This window comes from Psammomys obesus, unplaced genomic scaffold (assembly GCF_907164565.1).
Source record: "Psammomys obesus unplaced genomic scaffold, mPsaObe1.curated_primary_1811, whole genome shotgun sequence".
NCBI lineage: Eukaryota > Metazoa > Chordata > Mammalia > Rodentia > Muridae > Psammomys > Psammomys obesus.
Genome location: NW_026593947.1, coordinates 3042915 through 3064268, shown reverse-complemented (window position 1 = coordinate 3064268; position 21354 = coordinate 3042915). Strand labels below are relative to the sequence as shown.

At 53.3% G+C, this 21354-nt stretch overlaps 1 protein-coding gene across 4 annotated transcripts in view; it reads right to left on the bottom strand.

The window, feature by feature from the left end:
- The window catches only part of Sipa1l2 (signal induced proliferation associated 1 like 2), a 140547-nt gene that overhangs the window by 59877 nt on the left and 59316 nt on the right, over positions 1 to 21354 (bottom strand). For all 4 annotated transcript variants that reach the window (XM_055617545.1, XM_055617548.1, XM_055617546.1 and 1 more), the window contains one exon: positions 3312 to 5023. In XM_055617545.1, the coding sequence (XP_055473520.1) occupies positions 3312 to 4797 (1486 nt within the window). In that variant the 5' untranslated portion in view covers positions 4798 to 5023. Of the gene's footprint in view, positions 1 to 3311; positions 5024 to 21354 lie in introns of those variants that run through there.

The window sequence follows — 21354 nt, the reverse complement described above, 5'->3', positions numbered from 1 at the left end:
CACTGCCACAATGGAGCCCTGCGCCACGCTGAAACTCTCTGTTCCCCTGCTCCCTCCAAGTGGCCCCCACTCTTCAAGAAAGTTGATAAGGCAAGAAGAAAGCAAACATGTCCTGGCAGTGTCATTTTATAAAGGAGGGAGGGAGGAAAGCAGAAAGAAAAGGGAGAATGAAAGGACAAAAGGAAAAAGTAAGGCAGGGAAGAGAAGGAAAGAGAGCATTAAGCCCACGATGTCAACTAGAAATTCCAGAATTCTGTGGAAGATGGCCTGTGGGCATACCTGTGGGCCATCTCCATCACTGCGCGACTGTGAGTGGGACCCTGGGCTGCACAGCCCAGAGAGGCCAAGCCCGATGCTGGCTGGCATTTCTCCCTGGGCTCTGACTGGGGAGCGGAGGTAGCCGCTGCTTCGGGCTCCTGCTGCTCACACTGCCCACCCATGATGGCCTTCGCCCCGAACTGTGAGCTAAAATGAGCCCTTCCTTAAGCTACACTTGTCAGGACACCTCAGCACAGCAATAGGATAGAAGCTCCGGGGGCAGAGGGGCAGGAGCTCATGGTGGCAGCGTCATCCCTGTGACACCCAGCCCAGCTGCTGTCACACAGGTGTCAGGAGCTGACCGGGGCTTTGCAGGACCCATCTGGGGTGAGGCAAGGACTCTTGTAAATGGCTGAGCTGAGAGACTATACAGCAAGGGGGCATGACAGTGCAGAGCAGCGGTCGCCAACAGAGACTGCTGCTAGCCATCTTCCTGCCAGGCTCATTTCCTTCCAGGCTCTCAGGAGAGGTGGGAGGACTTGTCTGAACAGGTCACGCTGCCAGCTGGCTCTGTGTACGGTGGCCGGCCGCTCCTTGGTTGAAGTTGCTCAGACACCCTTCCGTGACTGCCATGACCTCTGCACAGCAGCGGCCCAGAACATAGAAAGCCTGCACAGGAGCCGACCCAGGGCACCGGGAGTTTCACAAGGAGAAAAAGAAAGTAAAAAGTGCCTTAGAGATTATCAGCAGGTCCCCTGAGAGCCATAGACAAGAAGGGAGAAGGGGAAAGATAGGCTGCGGAAAAAAAACAGTGTTTCCACATTTGAATTCTGTGGGCTTCACAGAACAGCCTAGAACTCAGCTCCCAGCTGCTTCGGTAGTCCTCACCATGCACTCCAGGGTGTGGACACAGGATTATTTCTGGGAGGATATGAACTGACTTCTTACCAGCCTCAGTAGCCTAACAATGCTTTCTAGTGTCTCCACCATCAGTCAGAAAGAGCAGAGGAAATAAGTCACTGCAGCGGGGCCTGCAGAACAGGTCACAGATGAGCACACTTCCTGGGACAGACCCTGAGGTCATTAGCAAGCCCAGTGGTGGCAATGGCTGGGGCAATGATTGCTCCTCTCACACACACTTTGGGTGTGAGACACACTGAGTAGGAAGCTGTTAATCATTTGCACAACAGGACCAGAGAAGCCTCTTCACCCTGATGCCCTAACTCTCCAGCACTCAGCTGCCCAGACGCTGAGCTGTGCACAGACTCTGTTTCACGAGCCAGCCGTCAGCTGTGACAGGTCTCAGTGAGGAAGCCTGTTCCCTTTGACTCCTCTGGAGAGCCCAAACACTGCCCCCTTCCAGGATCCCAGTCCTCCTCAGGTCTAAGAGCTGGTGCCCAGGGACGGGCACTGTGGGTGCAGTCAGGCACACACAGAAACACACTTCAGAGGTTCTGAGCTCTCCTGTGACAAGGACAGAACTCAAAGCACTGAGAGTTGGGAATGGGCAAAGAAGGGCACTGGTAACTAAAACCTGTGGCAAAGCAAACAAAAGTGAAAGCAATATAATCTAATATAATTAATATAATATAATATAATATAATATAATATAATATAATATAATATAATATAATATAATATAATATAATATAATATAATATAATATAATATAATATAATATAATATAATACAATACAATACAATACAATACAATACAATACAATACAATACAATATAATATAATAAATTTTGTAATGACACCAGAAAGAACTCTTAGTCCTCATCTCTGCCCAAATAATCCTATTTTCAGAACCATGAAATCTGGTTAATTCAGGAATACTTTCAACAGGGCTTTGACATATGGTTTGTTTCTCTGTGTAGCCCTGGCTGTCCTGGACTCGCTTTGTAGACCAGGCTGGTCTCGAACTCACAGAGATCCACCTGCCTCTGCTTCCCCAAGTGCTGGGATCACAGGCGTGCAGCCTGGCTGAACAAACAAGGTTTAAGAGCAAAGAACTATGGAACTCTGCAGTCCATCCAGTGTGAGGCGCTATGGAGAGGAACAGGCAGAAGCACTGTAATCACACGACGCCAAGTAAGATGGCATCAGAGGAGGAGGGTGCGCTCTTGGTGGGGATTATGGTCAGCATGGCCAGATGTTGGGGCTCTTAGCTGCAGGGGATGACAACTGACCAAGAACTGCCCAAGCCCAGTGGGCCAAGGCCCTAGGACCTGGGGAAGCAGCTCTAAGGCAGTGAAGCCCATGGCAGTCCCAGAGACTGGTATGATTTCAATGTCCCCCTCAGGTCCCTATGTTAGGCAAAGGGTCTGTAGCTGGGGAGGGGGCTGCTTTGGGGAGCCCGAGAAACTCTAGGACCTGGAACGAAGCTGGTAGAGCGGGTCATTGCAGTTGTGTTGAAAGAGATACCTGATCGCCAGTAACTCCCTACGTCCTTCCATCCCTTCCTCCCTCTGCCATCACTCCGACCTTCCTCTCTTCCTTTCTGTCCACTGTGCAATGAAGAAATTCTGTGCACACATGCTCCAGTGTCCACACCAAGAACATACGGACACTCGACTGTGGACTCTGAGACCATGTCAAAACAAATCCTTCCTCCCAAGCTATTCCCTGGGCACTGTGATGCAAGGCCACGGCAGCCGGGCCTTTTGACTGTTGATGTCTTGTAAAAGAAATGGCAGGGAGGGTGGAGGCCCTTACCTGACACCCAGCCATCCCTTCCCTAACTGCCTGTGGCCTCAGGAGGGGCGAGAACAAGGCAAGAAGGCTCCCATGTGGGCAGCCGTCCGCCATACATGCTGGGCACAGACTTGGCACGTGGCCGCTGCAAGGCCCCCTGTAACCTGCTCACAACCACCCTCGCCCACACTCCAGTAAGTCTAGTGGACTCACTGGCTCCCTGGAGTGAATGTTGATGGAAGTCCAGCTTGGCTTGTCCTTACGACACTTGGGGGAGGGGGTTACTTATGTGTCCCCAGAAAGGAACTGATGCACAGCAGAGGGGAAGTGAGAGCCCCGGCCCCAGGACGCCTACCTTTGCCGTAGAAGAATTTGCGGTAGTAGTAGGCCCCAAGGTCAACGTGCTCTATGATGTAGCGCTTGACTTTCTCCCTGTGGATGGGCTGGTTCTCCCGAGGCACCTCCAGGACGGAGACGCCAGCGTTGGTGCAGTGTGAGCTGAGGGAGGACTCAAAGGAGCAGCTCTCCCCAGCGCCGAGCGCAGCCGAGCTGGCCCGGGACAGCGCGATGCGCCGGTCGCCCTCCCCGCCGGTCTCGTTGCGGAAGTATGGGCAGCTGAGGACCAGCTCGTTGCTTTTGCCGTCGCCCTCGTCAGCATCCGGGTTCTCCTTGGAGTTGAGGTCCTCCTTGCTGCCCAGCGGGGACTCGCAGCCTGTGGCTGGGCCCGCGGGCACCGGGGCCTGGGACGCAGCTGAGGCCCCGGTGGTGATGTTCTTCCGCTTCCCCACGCTGGCCCTCGTGGCCATGGCCTCGTTGATGTTGAACAGGATGCTCTGCACGTCGTAATGGGCAAAGCACCTCTGGCACCGCCAAGGGCGGACGCCCCGGTCCCGGTGGCCCTCCTCCAGGTCGGACGTGAACTTGAAGGTCTCGTGCTCGCTCTTTACCGTCCGAAGCTTCCGGAAGAGCGACGTTTCTACGGACTCTGACTTCAACCTGCGCTTGAAGGGCTTGTCCCGGCCCCTCCCCATCAGGAGGCCGCTGTCTCTGTAGTCCAGCCCTGAGATGCGCACGAACTCTCCCCGGGAAATCTGGGTGGCAGCATGGAGGCTGGGGGAGATGGCGGTGTCACAGGGAAAGTAATCCGGGCAGCCGAAGGAGCTAGTCAGCTTCGGGTCGTAGCTCTCTAGGCGGTACCCTCGGAGCACAGCGAGGACGCCCTCTCCGGACAGCCCCTGCCTGTCTATGGAGGAGGTGCTCCCGTACTCCCGGTGCAGCGCGGCCCCCGTGTTGGGGTTCACGGCGCGCTGGTCCATGATGTCCTCGGCATCGATGTCGCTGATGGTAACGTCGCTGTTACTCCTCTGACGGATGGGGTGGAGCCCCCTCTGGGGAGAATGGACAAAGATGTCCCCGATGGTGTACTTGGCCTCCACAAAGTCCAGGTCTAGCTGCTCCTCCTGCTCCCTGTCGCCCTGGTCGTTCTGGCCATTCTGGATGATGGAGGCCACACTCTCGTAGCTCGACTGAGAACGGCTCTCCCACAGCGTCTTACAGGCCAGGTCCTTGGAGCAGTCCTTCTTAGGAGGCCACTCTGACACTCGGGCCCTCACTCCCATCTTGGGCACCGCTGGGGTACCATTGGCTGGTCCGCCACCACCTCCGCTGCCCTCACTGGGACTGGAGGTGTTTAAAGGAGCGGGTCCCATGCCACCATTGACGGCTTTAAATTTCCGAGCAAAATAGTCATCAGACTGCATGGTTCTAGAAGGTTCCTTGAATTTGGAGGCGGCTCTGCCAAACTTGTGCTTCTCTCCCTGTGGTGGCCTTGGATCACTCATATCCACAGAGACGAGACACAGTCATAAGCAACGGCGTGGTGAACGCCCCTCCTGGCTATCACACACTGTGACAAACACACAGGTAAAGGTTGGTTGTCTGGGTTTCATCTTCGCTGAGGGTGAACACCATCCTCAGACACAGCTCCTGGGACGCTCCGATGGGTGTGCTTCCTCCTCACTTCTCAGCAGCACTCTTCACAGCGTCGTCCACAAGCATCTCCTTCACCTGAATTAGAGGACAGGAAACAGACAGCTGTGGCTGATACATTTCAGATCAACATGGGCCCACAGGCTGACCTCTCGTCTCTCGCCCCTGCCTCTGCTCACACCAACACTCTTACAGTCCTGTGTGCACATTGCACGTTCGCATGGCTTGGGTAGGCCTGTCTATGCTGATGTACACGGCTGGCTGGAACTCTGATAGAGGACCACGACCGCCACTCCTAGAGAAACTTTCCCAGGATGCACCAGTCACAAAACACCTACAGAAACAAATCCTACTTTTTGTCCTTCTCCCTTATCTTTAACCGTACAGAAATGTGGCTGACGCTGCATACCTGCCCAGCTCAGACAGGTGAGGGGACTTATTTGTGGACCTAAGGAACAGCTCCTGTCCTTCTCCCATTAGCATAATATCCAACTACAGTTCAGTTGGACAAGATTAAAACCCCAATTAGCTAAATATGTGATAACTTTCTGGCGAGCTCCTGGTGGTCAGCGTGAACAGACAGGCATCTTTGAGAAGTGGAGATGTTTTCCCAGGTAGCAGCTGGTTTGCTGTGCTTTGTCCTCAATACTAAAAGAAAAAAAATATCTGTCTGGGCACGGCCTCATGTTATTTACCTCTGAGCCGTGAGTAACTGAGGCAATAAGGGATCTTAGGATATGACAAATGAAGGCACAAAATACAAGCAGATGCACAGACATCCTGACCTGCGTTCTCAGAAAGACAGAGGAATGGCTGCCTTTTCTCTGTCTACCTAGAATTACTATTTTTAAAAGATCGCAGGCTGCCCTGGATTGCTGTTATTTCCGACATGATTTAGACTTCTATAAACCCAGTCCCTGGAAACCAAGAGAGTGACGACAGAGGGAAAAAGCAAACACTCTTGCCCCTCTTCCACTGAAGTGCATTTCATTCAGCGAAGTAGGCTTTCGCAGAGCCACCGGTTCTTTAGATGACTGCTTTTTACAGACGCAATAGAAACTCAAACTTAAAAGGTATGCTGGCTAGGGAGACACCTGAGTGGCAAGAGTGTCTGATGTTAAAGCACAGGACCTGAGCTGATACCCTGAGCAGCCATGTAAAAGCAGGCTGTCTAGCTGCAGCACGGGCAGATGTAGGTGTATCCTACAAGCTTCTGGCCAGCCATCCCAGACATGATGGAAAGCGCCAGGTTCCGTGAGTGATCTTGTCTCAAAAATGAGGAAACAAGCTATTGTGCCACTCTGATCTCTGCAGGAGCACTCATGGGGTACATGCCCATAGTTGTGTGCGTGCACACTCGGGCACACACACATACACACACACACACACACACGTATGTATGTATGTATGTATGTAACCCTCCCCTTTTCTCTTTAATGTCTGGTACAGAGCTACATGAATCCTCAACAGGTAATACCAGAGAATTCATCTTTAGGTTCCTAGCATTAATTTATACATCTTCTGTATAGAGAATTCCACTCTGGTACCTAGTTCCAAATCACTGAACTACCTTTCAGAGTCATGGGAGGAGCTGAGAGCGCACTACTCTGGCCATTTTCAAAGACAACACAAAATGTAGCAGAAGAGCCCAAAACTGATGGAATAGACATGGACAGGAGAAGCAAGTCAAAGCTCCTTACAAAAATGTTCCTTCTCAAGCCCATAGAAGAACAAGAGAGACAGAACACCACACAGGTTTTAAATGAGAAGGAAAACATAAACATATTCAACACATTAATGTTATTATAAGCATAAAAGAATATCTGAAGCAACCACATGGCAAAAAAAAAGAAAACTCAGAGGAAACTAAAAATGTCCTAGTAAAACACAAGTTCTCCAATCGATCCAGGAATGAAGACTGTGAACAGATTCACAGACACTGGAAAGGCACTGTATGAAGTGTCAAGGACCCCAGGACAGCTTCTGTGAGTCGCCCATCTATCCCTCTCCCTTCCTTCTCCCAGCACGCACTGGAAGACAGAGTGGGAAATGCACAGGACCCCACGCAGCCCACGCTGACCACGAGGCCACCCACCACTCCACGGCTTCTCTCCCAGATGCCCGGGAGTACAGAGGCTCCGCTGTTGCCAACAGATGCACAGAAGCTTTGTCAAGTTTAAGTATTACCGGACTATTGAGGACAAGAGAACACGCCAGAGAGACAAACCATGGAGCTACAGAAGCAGGGTCCTGAGTCTTATCCAGCAAGTTTCCCAGCTGGGCAAAGAGCTGAGGGCAGAGCCCCGATGAGTTCTGAGCTCCTCCCTCTTCCTTCCCTCCTCTAAGCGTGTCTCCCTGTGTGTGGCACGCTCTTCCACCTCTGTCTTCTGTTCAGACCCGTTTTCTACGTGGGTCTCGGGCGCAGCATGCTAAGTGCCTTCCGGGTCTTCTGGCACCCCACACTTCAGGCTGCTGCCCGAGCTGCTCCGTCTGACTGGAGCGGCAGACGCTGGGCATGGCTGACCACGCGGCAGCCTCCTCTCAGGCTGAGCGCCCCGCGCCAGGTTCCCTTGTGTCCTCTGCTTCCTCCCCCTGTGTACTTGGCAGCACCTTCCTGTGAATCTCCCCTCACCGTGGCCCGTGGGTCCATGGTTACATAGTCGTGCTCTGCACTTCCTCTGTAGGGACCAGTACAGACATTTACCAGTGGTAAATGGACCATAACATACTAAATAAATCAACACGTAACTAAAGGAACGCATTAGGCAGAAACACTCCATAACTAAGAGGCTGCTGCAGTTTGTTCGTCCACCTATTGAGCAGCCTTTCACTGTAAGAGGGCAGGGCTGGGCAGTGGCACAGCTGGCGGAGCGCTTGCCTGGCACACATGAAGTCCTGGCCTTGGTCCCTACCACTGCATAAACTTGGCATGGCGGTGCCCTCAACAGGACTTGGGAGTGAGGCTGTAGGAGCAAGAGGGTCAAGCTCAAGGTCCTCCTCAGTCCTGACTCCATGGGACTTTGTTTTTAAAAAAGAAAGTGGAGTTCACTCTAACTTTGCAGATGTGTGTTTATGAGGCGGATGAGTGTAAACGTGGAAACCCAGGGTAGGGCCTTGTCCACCGAACACTGACAATGACTAAGATCCTAATGCTCAGCAGCCATTCCATCCCAGAGGTACCAGCCAAATGAGCTGCAGAGGGGCAAATGGATGGCTGGCAAAGGCTACCACCCTTCACCCACACCCCAGCAGCCCCCTGGGAAGGATCGAACCCAGGGCTTTGGGCACTTGAGGTGAGCACCACGACTACACACAGCCTCAGTTATCCCTGCACCAGTCAAAGCCTCAGCAGCCCTCCCTGGGTGCTAGAGACAAAGGAGACAAGGGAGCTCCCAGCCTCCAGCAGAAACAGGAGCCCTGCAGTGACGAGCAGGGAAGGCAGGGCAATAAGGACGCGCCCAAGGTACCCCAGAAGAGCTGGGCAGCACCTCAAGGTTTAAGCACAGGAAATAGACGCCGCTCCAAGTCTTCACGCATCATCAGCGAGTCTTAGAGACTAATACTGCACTTATGACCGCGCCTCTTATCATGACTGCAGCTGCAGCGAATGGCTGAAACCCTCAAAGATGCACAAATTATGAGTCCCATTCATAGAAAAGTGGTTAAAACTATACCGTACATCGATAATACAAGGATAACTACGGGGGCAGAATCTAATCAGAACATATCTACGGATGCACAGAGGAAAGGTACCCCACATTGGTCCTCCCTGTGGCTACCAGGACAGGAGCTGGGCTGTGGCTTTCTCTGGCCGCGTCTGCTCAGCCTGGGTCACAGGAAGTGTAATGCACATGCAGATGGCCTGAGGAATGGGCTGACACAGCGGTTCATCTCCTCCAGCACCTGGAACTCTGAGTCTGCCTGTGAGGGGATTTCCAGAGATGTTCAGCTGAGGAGGAAAGGGCCTGAGTGTGGGCAACAGCCACCATGAGCGGGATCCCAGGCTGAGGAACAAGAGAGCTGAGCGTCGGCCTCTTCTCTTTCCCAGCAGCCTCAAGGTACATGCCTGCCTTCCCACCATGAGCCACACCCTTCTTCACTGTGGTTTTGTGACAGAAACGAGTAAAGTAGCCAATGCACCTCTTAATAAATAGCAACCATTACTGACAGCAAGTTCAATCATAGTATGACTGCTTCTTTGTTAAATATTAGCAGGAAAATTAGTGTTTCATTCAGACATCCTTTAAAAAAGAAAAAGAAACATTGAGCTGATAGCAACATTAAACTAACATTATAGCCACGAAAATGCACAGAACAGGATTCCCCACTCTGGAGTTTCTCAATATGGGGGTTAGCCCTGCCTGGCTTCTTCCTTGGTAGGAACACTGGGGTAGCTCCACAGCTCCTTAGGTGAGCAATGTGCTGCTTGGGGAATTCCCCAGTGTGGTCTTCAGGACAGCAGACCCAAGGTGCAGCTAGGACAGCTTCCATCAGAGCAGCAGGACTTCTTAATGGACTGAAACCTTTAGTCCCCAGACAACTGCTGAGGATGAGCCCATGACGTACAGCCCTGGATGAGCGAGGTGACTGTAGACTGAGCATCAGCTAGTGCCATGTGGGCAGGGCCCGGCCTGTCACACAAACTGCTTCCCCCAGCCCCATCCTCATAATAGCGTCTGGCTCTGGCACCCGTGACCACCTTCTGTCTAGATCCACATGGCTGCATGTGGTGTCAGGATGGAGCAGGGACACCGTCACAGCACAGGGTCAGATGAAAGACTCCTCGTCTTCTCCTTTGGGTGCCCTGCTGCCGCCTCCCGGGCTCTCTGCAGATGCTGGTGTCCAGCTATCTGGCTGCCTTCCCTAGACTCTGAATGCATCTGGGGGTTCCACACGCCCTCTCTCTGCTGATGGGTCAGCCTTTACCCACAAACCCAAGCTGCTCCATTCAGTGCTTCTGCCCTGCACTGTGCATGCTCCTGCTGCTGCTTCTCCTCCCCTCGCCGGCACAGCCACACAGCAAGTTCTCACAGCTCTTCTCAAAGCCCACACCCAACCCCAGCCTACCAAGCTCAAGTCCAGCGTTCCTCCACAATGTGCTTCCCCCTCTGCTTCAGCTGACACAAACCCAACTGGCCCCATCATATTCCCTCAGAACAGCGCCTGTTTGACTAAGGCAGCATCCAAAGCACCTACCCTGGTCCTTGCCAGAGCCTGGCCCTCTGTGCTCACACATGCTACGGTGTTGCTACCCAAAAACTCAGCCAAGCCCTCTTCCCTAGCCTTATCAATGAATCTGACTCTACTCACATCCTACAGCAAGTCTTTCAGAATGCCTCGAATCTTAAGGTTAGTGCCACACTGATCCCGGCCCCGTGGAAAGGATTTCCCATACAGCTGAGCCTTAAGAGCTTCAGGAAGCACATCCTTCCCTCTATGGAACCACAATCCAAGACTCAAACTGAACCCAGGGCACTAAGCAGCTTGCTGAGCACCCTTGGTAAGCCAAGAAAGCATGTGGTGCATGGCAGCTTTTTCCCATTCACCTTAGAGGCAGAGAGAAGGCTGGCCGCGCCTGCTTCTGCACTCAGCTGAAGTGCCTGATTTTTTTTTTTTTTTTTTTTAAGGAATATACAACAAATCCATTCACTGTCGGCTCAAGATAAGCCATCCCTTCACTGCAGCATGTTTTCAGGGGCACTGTCAAATCCTTCTCAATATGGGTGCGAGGAATTCAGTAGGGGAAATGCTTCCTTAGATGTGTATATACAAAGTGTGATGATGGACCCTACTCCACACACACAAATCACTCAAAAGAGATTAAACATAGAAGTACAGAAACCATAAAACTCACAGAACAAAAACAACAAGGCGAGTTTGGGGAGATGGTTGGCACAGTACCTGTCCTGCCTGTGAGGACCGACTGTGCATCTGCAGCAGGAGAACTCCAGGAGAGTAAGAGACCCTGTCCTAAACATTATGGTGGAGCGTGATTGAGAAAGATGTGTGATGTTGACCTCTGACCTCTGTACGCGCGCACACACACACACACACACACACACACACACACACACACTAACCTTCATATCCACACAAGAAATATAGCTTGTAGAAGCACATGGTATGAGCAAAGACTTGGCAGTGGCTTCCTGAACAGGGCACCAGCAGCACTGCCAACAAAAGAAAATGATGGATAACCTGGCTTTGTCAAAATCAGAAATGCTTGTGTAACCAGGAGACTACCGGAAGTGTGACGGAGGCAGGCTGCCCTGGAATGGGAGAGCACACGTCTGGGAAGAGCCTTGACCCGACTCAGGTCAGGCAGAGCCTGGTCCAGGTCCAACCACAGCAGGAAGCCCTTCCCCCTGCAAACAGGCGTGAGCGCTCTCCTCCCAAGCTCCCTGCCCAACACTTCCATGGTCAGTAGTGACAGGGCACCCCACACACCTACCATCTAGAATGGCCTTTTAAACCCGTAAAGACAACATGCCAGGCCAGGACTGGATTACCCATCACAGCATCTGCTTTGACCCTGCAGTGTTGTGGAAGAATCACCAGACCCCGCACCAGGTGTTCTGGGGACCTACGAGCCCAGAGACAGAGAAAACGGCATTTACTAGAGGCCTCAGATGCCGAGGAGCTGCCTGCCTGCCGCCCGGGAACCTGTTTTAGACTGTCTTTCTAAGCATCTAGTGTTTAATCTAATTTTCCCTCATGAAATGTCTGGCTTTGGCTCAAACTGAATCAGCATTTCCATTATAAATCTCTATTTCCACATTTGACTGTAAAACATCTTCTGTATGAAATCTGACACGGGCACAAACCTGAGCATTTCCCCCACAAATCCAGAATCAGCTTCCCAAGTCACATGCCGGAAACACGTTGAGAAGACAGAAGGGAGGCCCCTGGAGACCCTCCCATGATCCAGCTCCTCTCCCAGGTTCTAAAACACTTCTCCAGCTTTTCTTAACACTAACCATCCCAGCCACGTCAGAGGAAAAGAGCCGCTCACAGCAGAGCTACGGCTGCTGAGGACAAGGGCACAGCTGCAGCTACGAGCCAAGGCCTCACCTCTGGGTGCTGGGAGGTGTCTGGCTTCCAGGTCGGAGTCAAGGTCACCATATAACAAGCTGGGACTCAGAGCGAAGGATGCGAGCCCAAGGGCAAAGAAACAGAGAGCCATCAGGACCAAATCATCCCTCTTTCATGTGGCCAGCGAGGTGGCCGTCTCTGATGGCCACAGAGCTCTGCACTGGTAGCCACCCCCCTCCCCCCCACAGTTTCAGACATACAGGACTACACACCTATGCAATGCCTATACGAGAACAGGAGGTCTGACTGACCGAACCCAGAAGTGTGCGCCTTCAGGCCACGTGGCTTTGAGGATCCAGCCACAGCTGTGTACCTCTTTGGTCACTACTGAGGGGCGACCTCCCTCAACAGCTTCCCACAGTCATTAGTCCACGCTCTTGGAATCAGAGAAACGCTGGGGGTGGCCCGGCGGTCACGAGCATGGGCTGCTCTCTCAGAGACCCAGGCCAGGTGGCTCACAACTGCCTGTAACTCCGGTTCCAGAAGGCCCGACACCTCTTCTGGCCTCAGCAGGCAGTGTGCACATGCATGCCAGAAAGCGCTCACGGGCATAACATAAACAACAGGCTTTTAGCCGAACTAAGAGAAAGCCCACAGCACCCTATAAAGCTGTGGAGAGAGTTCAGGAGTCAGTGCCACAGAAGGCCTTGGTGATGTATTCCTGTGTGTGTGTGTGTGTGTGTGTGAGTGAGAGAGAGAGAGAGAGAGAACCATAATCACATTACTTTAAAAGTAATGAACAACCAACCTTTCAGCCAAAGAGTCACTTCCACTAGATGAACAGAAGTTCAAGGCTGGTCAGCATAAGACATGAGATGGTGCCTCAATGTGGGGAAAAACAAACAAACAACAAACAACAAACAATAAAAAACCACAACAGAGAAACATTTTCAGAAAGCCCGCAGCGACCCTCAGCTCCTCCTCCGCGAGTGGTCGTGTGCACGAGGAAGCACACCTGTCTGTGCACACTGGCTGGTCACCACCTGCTGCTCCCGCAGGCTGGGAGACACAGCCAGACTGTCCATGCAGCAGCGAGGAGCTATGCTAGGGGAGCTTCCACGCTGGTGTGCCAGCCACGCTGCAGCAGGCTACACTGTGGTGCCCTGTCGAGTTCCACGTGGCATGCCCGGAGGACTGGCCACAGCACGGACCAGGAGACCCACAGCCCACACCGGAAGCTGAGGCGTCATAGATAGATTGTGTGTCTCTGTGTGTGCTAGTGCGCACGTGTGGAAGCTGGACATCACATTAGGGATTTTGCTCAGTCACTGTCCACTTAAACTCTTTGACACTGATTTGCTCGTCTAGCACCTGTCACGGTGCTGTCGCTGAACCTGGACGTTAGGTTGGGTTGGACTGGCTGACCAGGAAGCGCCGCACTTCCTGTGTGTGTCCCCCCTGAGGTCAGCCTCACTCGGGAGCCGGAGCCAGAGCGGACCCTGAGGAATGCCCGATGCACCAACTGCAGCTGCTGTCTTTCAGCTTCCTCCTGGGCTCAGACTCTCGCCCAAACTCCGGTCCCTTCGAGGACCTGACTTCAGATCCCTAGACGCCATTAAGCACTGGGCACGTGGGATGTGCTTGGCAGATGGGTGCACCCCGGGGCGAGCCAGGCTGCTGAGGCTGAGTGACAGCTCCTGTCTCCCACACAGCTGGACAGCGCCTGGGGAATAGCACAGGGAAAGGTTGTTGTGTGGCCTACTCCACAGTGCTCACGTGGGATGCCCACCGCCAACCCAGAGCACGCACACACACATACACAGACACACACACACAGACACACACACACACACACACACACACACAGACACACACACACACACACACACACTAACACACAGATGAAAAGACCAGCATCCATGGAAGCCACGGGAAGGTCAAGTCTTGGGGAGGCCTCGGAGCTGTCTGCACTGTTAGTAGAGCCAGGCTCCCGCAGTTGGGGCCTGGATAGAAAGCCTGGTTCCAGTTCTAGAAAGTTCTCAGCACGGGGACAGCAGGATGCCAGGAGCTCGGGGCCAGCTCCCTCCTCTCGGACTGTGCTTCCAGTCCTGGGGGAGGCCCCAGCCACCTTCAGAGAGGACGGAGCTCCACTCGGGATGTCTGAAGAAGCCTGCTTTGCTCTCTGTAAACATGCTGACTTATTTATATTGCGGTCACCTATACTCCTCATTTTGAGGTGTCTGTGGCTTATCTGTGACTTGCTGTGTTTTTCTGGTGTTGAATTCTTTTAGTTCATCACACATTTCTGACATTAATCCTTGGACACAGAGCATGCCCCCCCCCCCCCACACACACACACACACACTCACTCTGCACTGCTGGCTCAGGCTACAGGATGTTTCCTTCACTGTGAGAAACCTTTGTAAATTCAACTCCTTTTAGGGAAAGAGAAAATAGTGTCACAAACACACACAGACAGACAGAGCCACCTGTGTCCACCCAGTTCTCAGAACGCATGGAAGCTGGGTGCGGGACATGTGCCTATGATCCCAGCACTCAGGAAACAGTGACAGTGAGTGCAGAAGTTCAAGGCCAACCTCAGCTACGCAGAAAAGGGACCCGGTGTGAGAGAAGCAACTCAAACATCACAGGCTTCACAGGCAGCATGGGCCGAGCCACGTGACCTCACTGAGAGTCCTCCATTGCTGTCCTCCCCCACCCCCCACCCCCGCTCAGCCTCTCTTCTGCTTCCCTAAGTCTCCCTGGAAACATCCTTGGCCTGTCAGCAGGAAGGTTCCTGGCCTGTCTGTCTGTCCAGCATGGCTGACTGAGCAGGCTAAGGAAGCTCCAGGCCAGTCTGCCCACAACAGGCAGAAACGGAAGAACTGTAAAGACATTTGTCTCTCTCAGTCTTTCAGGCTATTCGAATGTGGGCTGCTAAGAACCTCGCAGTTCCCCAGGAGAAAGAAAAGTGCCACCCAAAAGTGAGGTCACCCTTCACAAGTTGTCAGCCCACCTGACAGATGAAGAGGAAGCCCAGAACTAGGGGGCTGGTGTGGGCGGGACCAGGGTGGGCCGGCGTGGGCGGGGCACTACTGTATTCTGGCTGCTGAGAGGTGCACATCTCTAGCCCCCAATTTAGACTTTTTTCTCACTTTTGGATGCCCAAGACAGACTTGGGAGTTTTGCTGGATCTTTTTATCCTTTTCCCCAATGTGGCCACATAAAATAATTCTCACTTTTCTGTGTTTCACACAGATCTGACCTGGGACACACGTGGTAACGTCCAAGTTCAGTGATACCAAAGCACCCACGGAACACCCACGCTGTGCACAGGTGCTCGTCAGACACACCAGGCCAGGAAAGATACTACATGCGTCCCACAGCAGAACCTCAGTCTGCTCAGACACTAATCCCAAGTGCAAGTCGAAAGCCAATTTTCTAGAGAGGTAATTACATAATCCACTTTTTACAGTCAAGCTTTGCTACAGCGTAATTACTTGAGCAAAAGGAAAATAAATACTCAAATGAATATTAGTGCTGTAATCATGGAGATGCTGAAGGCAGAGCCTTCTGGCTTTAATGACGTCTATAGGCACAGACAAAACCCGCTCTGGAGCTGTGCGGGGCTGAAGGACGAGCAAGCTCAGCAGAGGAGCCCGCCCCCACCCTGGGGACCAGCAGACTGCAAACAAGCAGCCCGCCCCTCCTTCCTGTCTCCTGGCAGCCTCTGCTCAATTCACAATGAACTTGGAACCCAAATGGCTCTATTGTGTGGCAGGTACCTTCCCACAGTGTGAAGACTCAAAGAAGACACAAACAAGAACAAGCTCAGTAAAGACACTCCATTCATTTGCTCTTTCAACAAACATGAACCCGGCCGTGCTAGCGCTCGGGCAGGTAGCCAGCCCTGCAGTGGCGGCCCAGAGCAGAGACGACTGGCCCCCTCGTGAAGACACAGCACACAGCCTGTGCAGAGAAGAAGATGCAAGCAGAGTGAGTGTGGGGCTGGGGAAGGGTGCAGGTAGAGGGCAGCAGAAGCCTGCACCCCCACAGAGATCAAGGGGCCTGGAGAGCTGACAGAGAGGCTTGCAGTGGCTGTGGAGGGCACCCCAGAAGAGGCGCAGGTCAGCGCACAGCCCTGGCCACTGCCTCCACTTCTGCTTCCTGCCTGCCCAGCACCTACCTCACTGCCTGTGCTGGCTCCAGCCCTTTCTTGCTGAGGTCCCCTCCTGATTCCTCCCATTCCTGCCCATCTGCAACTCCCACAGGAGTCTCCAACTGCTCCCTGGAAGCTGCTGCTTTGGGCTGCACAGTTTCTGACGTGACAGCGGCCCATTTCGAGGCATCTGTGGCTTGGGGGCTGTCTACAGAAGGGAGTAGGCCACCAAGGTCTCACAGGCTGCTGAGGAGGACCCAGGGCTGAGCGCAGACCCATTTGTGGAACGCAAGTGTAGATGGCCACTGCTTTCTGGAGTGAGTGAGTCACTGCCAGCCTGATGACAGGACAGGTGACTAAACTTACGGGGGAAAAACTAAGTCTTCTATGAGCCAACACCAGCTGGTACAGCCTCAACTTGGAATGTAACAAGCAAAAACATGATCAGCTTTGCTCTGCTTCTTCACCATGTGTAACCTGGATCATGTGTGTCTTGTGTGTGTGCTGTGTGCACACGTGGGAGGGTGCGGGCACCCCTGTGCACACAAGACCAGAGGAGGATATGAAGTGTCCTGGCCCAGCCAGGTCCATCCCAGGCCCCTGAAACAAAGGCCTCTCACTAACCTTGGAACTAGCCTGGCAGCCGGCCAACCCCAGAAATCCTCCTGCCTCTACCTTCTACAGTCATGAGCTGTGCCTTGTCCAGCTTTTCCCAAGTGCACTGGGAGTGTGAGCTCAGGTCTTCCGGCCTGGACAGCAAATGCTCTTCCCCACTACCTCCACCCTGAACCTGTCAGTCACTGCCCATCTCCCGCCATCACAGACGACAAGCAGGGAGGAAGGCCTTCTGCATCACTCTGAGGCCAAGCACAGAGCGGCTCCTGAGGACCGTGTCTGGTAGGAAACCCACAGGAATTTCCTCATGGCGGGCACAGACCCCAGCTTTGTGAATCCTCGACAAGCTCACTGAGTTACCCGAGGTTCAGAACTGTCTCTCTGCAGGTTACTGTCACTCTCACAGCTACTGTCCACCTTTTCTGTTGCTGTTGTGTAAATACTTCCTAAGGCCATGCCTCAGTCACCCAACGGCTCCTGGATGCAGTCACAGCACAGTGCTCACTCCCCATTTGCTGGGAGCCAGGTAGACGCTGAAACAGCCGACATCTAGCGCAATGGGTGGCTGCACTACAGCGAGTCAAATACTTAATGTTCTCGGGGTCTAAATGGGAGAGTTCTTATTCAGCCACCTGTGAGCCAAACTTTAGCACAGCGTTCTGGGTCTGGAGTATTTTTTTCTTTTTCTTCTTCTTCTGTATCTTCGAAACCAATAGAGAAATTTCCATGCCCGGGTAGTGGCGCTTAGGCAAACAGGACTGCCGGCCCCAGGGGCCTCACAGCCACCTTCATTTGCACAAGAAATAACCCTGACAGCAGTGCTGCCATCACCCAGAACAACCCAGAGCAGCACTTGGAAACAGCTGATTCTGCCTTTCTGGGCTGTTGTCACAGTTAGTGCTGGCAGAAGCGGCCTGTCAATCTCAAAGGCGTCACCAGCATCTCCAAAAACTCAACCCAGTCAGATAGCAGAGCTATGCCAGCCCGTCGTCCTCAACAACAAAACAACGAACAACAGCGTGCGGCCTAACAGATGCTCTCACACAAACTCTGCACATCGTTTGAAATATTCAGAAGCACTGACACACTCAAGAGTATTTCCGAAGGATGCCAGAGAAATGGCTCGGCCGCTGGAGCTCTTGCCTTGCGAGGACGAGGGACTAAGAATGGATCCAAGAACCCACATAAAACAGCTGGACACGTTAGCCTGATGCTACACAGAGAGACAGGATTAGTGAGTTCCAGGCCAAGGAGGGACCATCTCTCAACAACTACAATAAAAGCAAAACAAACAAACAATCCAGGTGAACAGCTGAGGAGCAACTTGTGTTCACTGTGTTTGTGAGCAAACACACACGGGCAGGGTGAGACAGGGACAGGCAGGCAGAAGAAAGTTGGATGGTAAGGCAGCACAGATGGTTGGGTGGAAAGATGACCTGGTGGTCAGAGCATGCACTGCACAAGCATGGAGACCTGGCACCCACACACGGAATGGCTGCATGCACGCCTGTGACCTGTGTTGCCCTGGGGACACAGGAAGACTGCTGGGGTCTCTGCTCACTAGCTCCAGGTTCTTGAGAGACCCTCCCTCAAGGGAATAAGGCAGAGAGCAACAGAAAAAGGCACCTGCCTCTTCCATTAGCCAGGTGAACACCTCACAGCTGTACAAATGCACAGTCTCCCTTTCCCACTCCTTTTCTCCCTCCCCCTCAAACAATCATGCTCACTCTAGTTCTGATAAGGCAGTCAGCCAACTAGTGGAGCCTTGAGGTAGAAAGAAAGTGGCACAGGGCGTGAGCCCTGGCTTCAGCCAGCTTACAACTGTCTGCCCAGGACAGGAGCAGCCAAAGCCTTCCTCGGCACGGGCTGCCTCGGCACGGGTTAAATTTCTATCTTATCAACTTGCCTTTCCCTCTGCCGAGTGTCAGTAGCCATCAGTGCAGCCATGGGAGGGGCGCAAAGAGCATGACAGAGTGTCAGAAACCTGAGTGAGCCACAGCTTGCCAGCTTCAGACCCCTGCAAGCCCCAGCTTCAACAAGAAGCCCGCCACATCCCGGAGCTGGTCACCCAAGGATCCCGAGGATGGCTCCTTTCTGTGGCTGTGCTAACGGAAGGAACAAGAAACAACTGTTTACACTTAAGGTCCTATTTTTAACAAGCTTGTTTTCCCAGCCTTTCCACCACTGAAGCCTTTCTACGGTGCGCCCCTAAAATAGTGACAATTTTATTTTTGCTCAGGATGGCACTCAGGTTCTCTCCAGTCTGTTCTCTGACAGGGATGTGCCCAAGAACGAAGCGCTTCCTGTTACTGTGAGAAGACGCTGTTTCCGAAGCACACGCACGTTATACCGTCGCACACGCAAGGCTGTCTCCTTGCACAACCTCGGGTCTGCAGCAACCCTGTCTGTTGTGCATCCTGGCCTCGAAGCGCAAGAGCTGTTAACTTAGACATTCCACAAATTTGATAGCTTAATTTTATCAAACAGGTTCAAAAAGGGTCAATTACTTTCTATTACAAGAAAAACAGGAAGCTAATTCCCCATGACAGAACTTTAAGGGGAGAGCCAGCATCTTGTCCTAGTCAGGCAACTTGACACAGCCTGGAGCTGTCTGTCAGGCTGGACCATGGGCTTGTCTGTGGGGCCTGTCGTGGTTTTGATCACGTGTGCGGCAGCATGACCCTGTAAGGGCCTGTGCTGCATGAGGAGGCCAGCTAGGCGCCAGCGTGGGAACAGCCGCAGGCAGCCTTCCTGCTTGGGTTCTGCTGTACTGCCCAGCTGTAGTGGGAGCTCCTGCTTGGAGCTGACACGGCACCAAGCAGCAGGCAGGCCTGCCTCCAAGAGCCTGCTCTGGGTTTCTGCCCTGACTTCTTCCAAAGGGAGGTGAAGTCCGCTGATGTTAACCCTTTCCTCCCATGGTCCGAGCATTCTGTCTGACAGCAACAGAAGACTACCTCAGGCTCTTGCTTCAACACTGCACTGTGTCGGAGCGGCTCAGCCAGCTCTGAGCTCTCACACCTCCTGCCTGGGTTGCCTCAGAAATGCCAACATCAGAGAGCAGGCTCTGATGGATTAGAACCCAGAGCCCCAAAACGTCCTGCTGTGTGTAGGCCTCACCAGGCGTTACCCAGTCCTAGACAAAGGAGACGCTGAAATATGGTCCCTCCCAAGTTACGCACGATGCTGCACCTCTGAAATCCCAGCACTCGGAAGGCCAAGAGTCACAGGCCCCAGGCCAACCCAGGCTGCTCAGTTGGAGTTCCACACCGACCCGAGTTCTACACACACCAGGCTGGAGGAGATCTGCCTTCAGAAACGTCAGGGCAAGGACCCTTGGACATAGAAAACTCCTTCATATCAAGAGTCCTGTCAAGTACAGCATTACCTCCTAAACCATCTCTACCACAGGAGAGGAGTAAAGACCTGCTGCTCACAGGCATGAGCCAGCCAGCCCATCCCCGCCACCTGAAGGCAGCCGCGAGGTCCTCAGAGCACAGTCTCAAGTGCTAACTGGCCAGGGTCAAAGGCTGGGGATGGTTCCAGAAGCACACAGCTCAGCCAAAACAGCAAACGCGGACTCCCGAAGGATGGTCAGCACTGTGCTGGCTTATGTCATGTCAACGTGACACATGGCAGTGTCATTTCAGGGAAGGGAACCCAACTGAGCTGCCGCCTCCATCAAGTCAGGCTGTGGTCAAGCCTATGGGTCTTAGTCAGTGGAGTAGGATGGCTCAGGGCACAGTGCCACCCCTGGGCTGGTGGTCCTGGGTGTGTAAAAAGCAGCCAAGCCAGCCCTAAGGAGCAAGCTGGTGAACAGCACCCTCCATGGTTCTGCTTCCAGGTTCCAGCCCTGCGGGAGCTCCTGCCTTAGCTTCCAGCAACGGACTTGGGGTTCAGGATACGTGGGCCAAATAACCCTTCCCCTCCCCCATGCTTTGGTCATAGCGTTTTGTCACAGCAGTAGAACCCTAACAAAAGCAAACATGCAGCCTAATGAGCTACAGCAGGTGCCATCAGGAGGCACAGGTCCTGAGAAGGAATGCACACAGAGGGCACTCGTGAGGGCTCAAGGAGGCCTGTCCTAAAACTCGGGCTTGGTGCACCTGAGACAGAGCCTGGGCCGTCTGAAAGCCTCACTGGCAGCAGCATTTCTCCCTGTCCCCTCAGCAGGCCAGCCCTGAGCTGCTGCTGAAGCCAGGGTCTGAGGTTTATGCTGTCCTCAGAGGTCCGAGTGTGAACTCCTGGTCTCCAGCTCCTGCGGTTACTTTGGAGATTCTGGGACTTCAGGAGGTCAACCCTAACTGGGGGACAGAGGTCACTGGGGATGTAGCTCTGAAGGTAGGCTTGGCCCCTGTAACTTCCTTGCTCTGTTTCCACCATGAGGTGAAGAATCTTCCCCATGACCACCCCCCATTCTGGCTGCCATGATATTGAACCCAGGGACGGGAGGCCAAGCAGGCACAGGCTAAACCCCCAAACCCATAAGCCAAGAGAAATCCTTTCTCTGTAAGTGGCTTGTGTCAGGCACACTGGGTCACAGCTTCAGAACAGCGATCCCCACCCTCCTAAAGCCACTCCCTCCAAGGCCCTCCCCCTGCGGGGC